The sequence below is a fragment of the Pteropus vampyrus genome, unplaced genomic scaffold, assembly GCF_000151845.1.
Source record: "Pteropus vampyrus isolate Shadow unplaced genomic scaffold, Pvam_2.0 Scaffold264, whole genome shotgun sequence".
NCBI lineage: Eukaryota > Metazoa > Chordata > Mammalia > Chiroptera > Pteropodidae > Pteropus > Pteropus vampyrus.
In genome coordinates this window covers 5,645-7,921 of record NW_011889045.1, presented here as the reverse complement: position 1 = coordinate 7,921, position 2,277 = coordinate 5,645, and the positions used below count along the sequence as shown (strand labels likewise).

General features: G+C 58.1%; 1 protein-coding gene across 1 annotated transcript in view; it reads left to right on the top strand.

Annotated features, from left to right (window-relative positions):
• LOC111729502 (CUB and sushi domain-containing protein 1-like) overlaps nucleotides 1–1,763 on the top strand; it is a 920,340-nt gene extending 918,577 nt beyond the window's left edge. Inside the window, exon 8 of the mRNA XM_023520436.1 lies at nucleotides 1,660–1,763. Coding sequence (XP_023376204.1) covers nucleotides 1,660–1,763 — 104 coding nt within the window. The remainder of the gene's footprint in view (nucleotides 1–1,659) is intronic.
• Nucleotides 1,764–2,277: the final 514 nt, after the last annotated feature.

The window sequence follows — 2,277 nt, the reverse complement described above, 5'->3', positions numbered from 1 at the left end:
TCGCTTTTTGTTAACTTGGATGATTATTCATTTCAGTAAACATCGTGATAGTGGAGGGGCCCCCAGTGATAGCAGGGTTGTTGGGATAGCTGTGGTGAGTGGGGGTGTCACACGTGGGATAACGTCGTGGTCGATGAGCTTAGGGTGGACGTTACGCATGTCGCGGTCATCAGTAGGGTGTAGATTACTGGTCCAGGGTGCTTCGGGGGCTCGTGGACCGTGAGGGCAGCTGTTCATGCTGTGTGAGCAATGGGTGAGTAAGCCAGGGCTTTTCGGACTTGGGTTGAGCTGAGTCCACCTCATCCTCCGACTGTGACCGACAGTCTGTCCAGGTCGCTGGCGGGCGAGTTTCAGTAGGGAATCCACGCGGCGACGAGTGTTTGTCAGATCGGTAGGGTTCGGCCTGAGGGTGGTGATGCCTGAGTGACTTCTGGTCCTCAGAAGCAGAATGGAGATAGTCCAGGTTTCATGGCTAGGGCTGGCGTTCCGATGACCGGGGTCTGTACTCAGGGCCTGTGGAATGCCCCCGTGAGTGAGGTCGTCGTTAGGACATTGATTATAATGATGCGGGCAGACTCTTCTAGGAAAAAGGGCACGAGAGGCCCCCCAGCGTATTCTGCACTGAAGCCAGGGACCGGCTCGGATTCTCCCCCGGGTAGATCAGGGGGGCTCGGCTGGGTCCCGCCTGCGTGGAGACGAATCACGTCACAGCCCAGGGTCGTGGGGAGAGGGTCGGTCCTGGACGTCCTCGGGCAGTGACTGAGTTGAGTAAATGAGCCGTTCAGCACTGGGTGGAGGCTGATCGCTAACGCCACCTCGTAGGAGGCTGTCCGAGCGACAGCTCGCGGGGCTCCGACTAGTGCACACTCTGAGACTGAGGCTCCGCTGGATCACAGGGCTGAGCAGATGGCCACACTGGATGTCACCAGCATGAGGAGGGCTCCTGGGTTCGTGCGGATGAGGGGGCGTGGTATCAGCAACGGATCCCATGGTCAGGGCCAGGGTTGCACACACACACGCACACGCACGCATGCACACACACACACACATACACATGCACACACATATGCACATGTGCACATGCACAAACACATACAAATGCACACATACACACGTGCGCACACATGTGCACACATGCGCACACATGCATGCACACACAAATGCGCACGTACATGCACACATACGCACAATTACACACATGCATATGCACATGTGAGCATGCACAGTCACACGTACAAATGCACACATGCATGCACACATACACACACACAAATACACACATGCACATGCACACGTGCACATGCACACACATGCACAAAATACACACGTACATGCACACATGCACGCACACGGGCACACACATAAATGCACACCAACGCACATACATGCACACATATGCACACACACAAATACACACACATGCACACACAAATGCACACACATATGCACATACACACACGTGTGCACACACAGTACATGCACGTCACTGCCCGTGACGTGGCCGTCCATGTGCACGGGAGGGGCAGAGCAGGAGCAAGTGCCCCGTTGTCTCCAGCACACAGCAGAGACCGTCGGAGGTGGCATCCAAACCCGGTTGGTGGCCCAGCAGTCCCGTGCCCCAGCCAGTCAACCCCGCCCGAGAGGACGTCCTACTTGCAGGCGTTTCAGTGGCCGTGGCGCAGGGGCTCGAAGGCGACATTCGGGGTCTGCGGACCGCAGTGACCCGGATGGAACGCGCCTCTCAGCTTCTCCGGACATGCTGAGCCCCACAAAGCAAGGCGCCCCCGGGGACTCGCCCGACATCGTGGGGTCGACACAGAGTCCCTGGGGTCCTCACGAGTGGGCGTTGCTCAGCGTCACTCCACTCCCAAACGGGGTTTGCTGGATCTGCACCTGATGCATCACGTTCCCTGGACCAGTCGTCACCATTTAGGAAACCCAAAGCGACTCTTCACGGGGAAGTTCAGTGTCCCCGTCAGGCACTCCCTAAATGTCTCTCTCCTCCCGTGACCCTCACAAGCTTCTCGGGGACGCTGGGCCAGAGGGGGCCCGGGGCAGACGTGCAGGAGGACAGACACTCCTCCGTCTCTACAAGCAGCAGAAGCATGAGTGGGGGCCGACACTTCTGCGGGGCACAGGTGGCCATGGGCAATGTGCCACCAGCTGTCTGCGGTCCTGTAATACCCTAGGGTATAGCTCTCCTCACCGGACAGTCTCCCAGGTCCCTTCTGACCCCGAACGCCTTAACCCCACACAGAAGCTGACACGGTGGTGGAC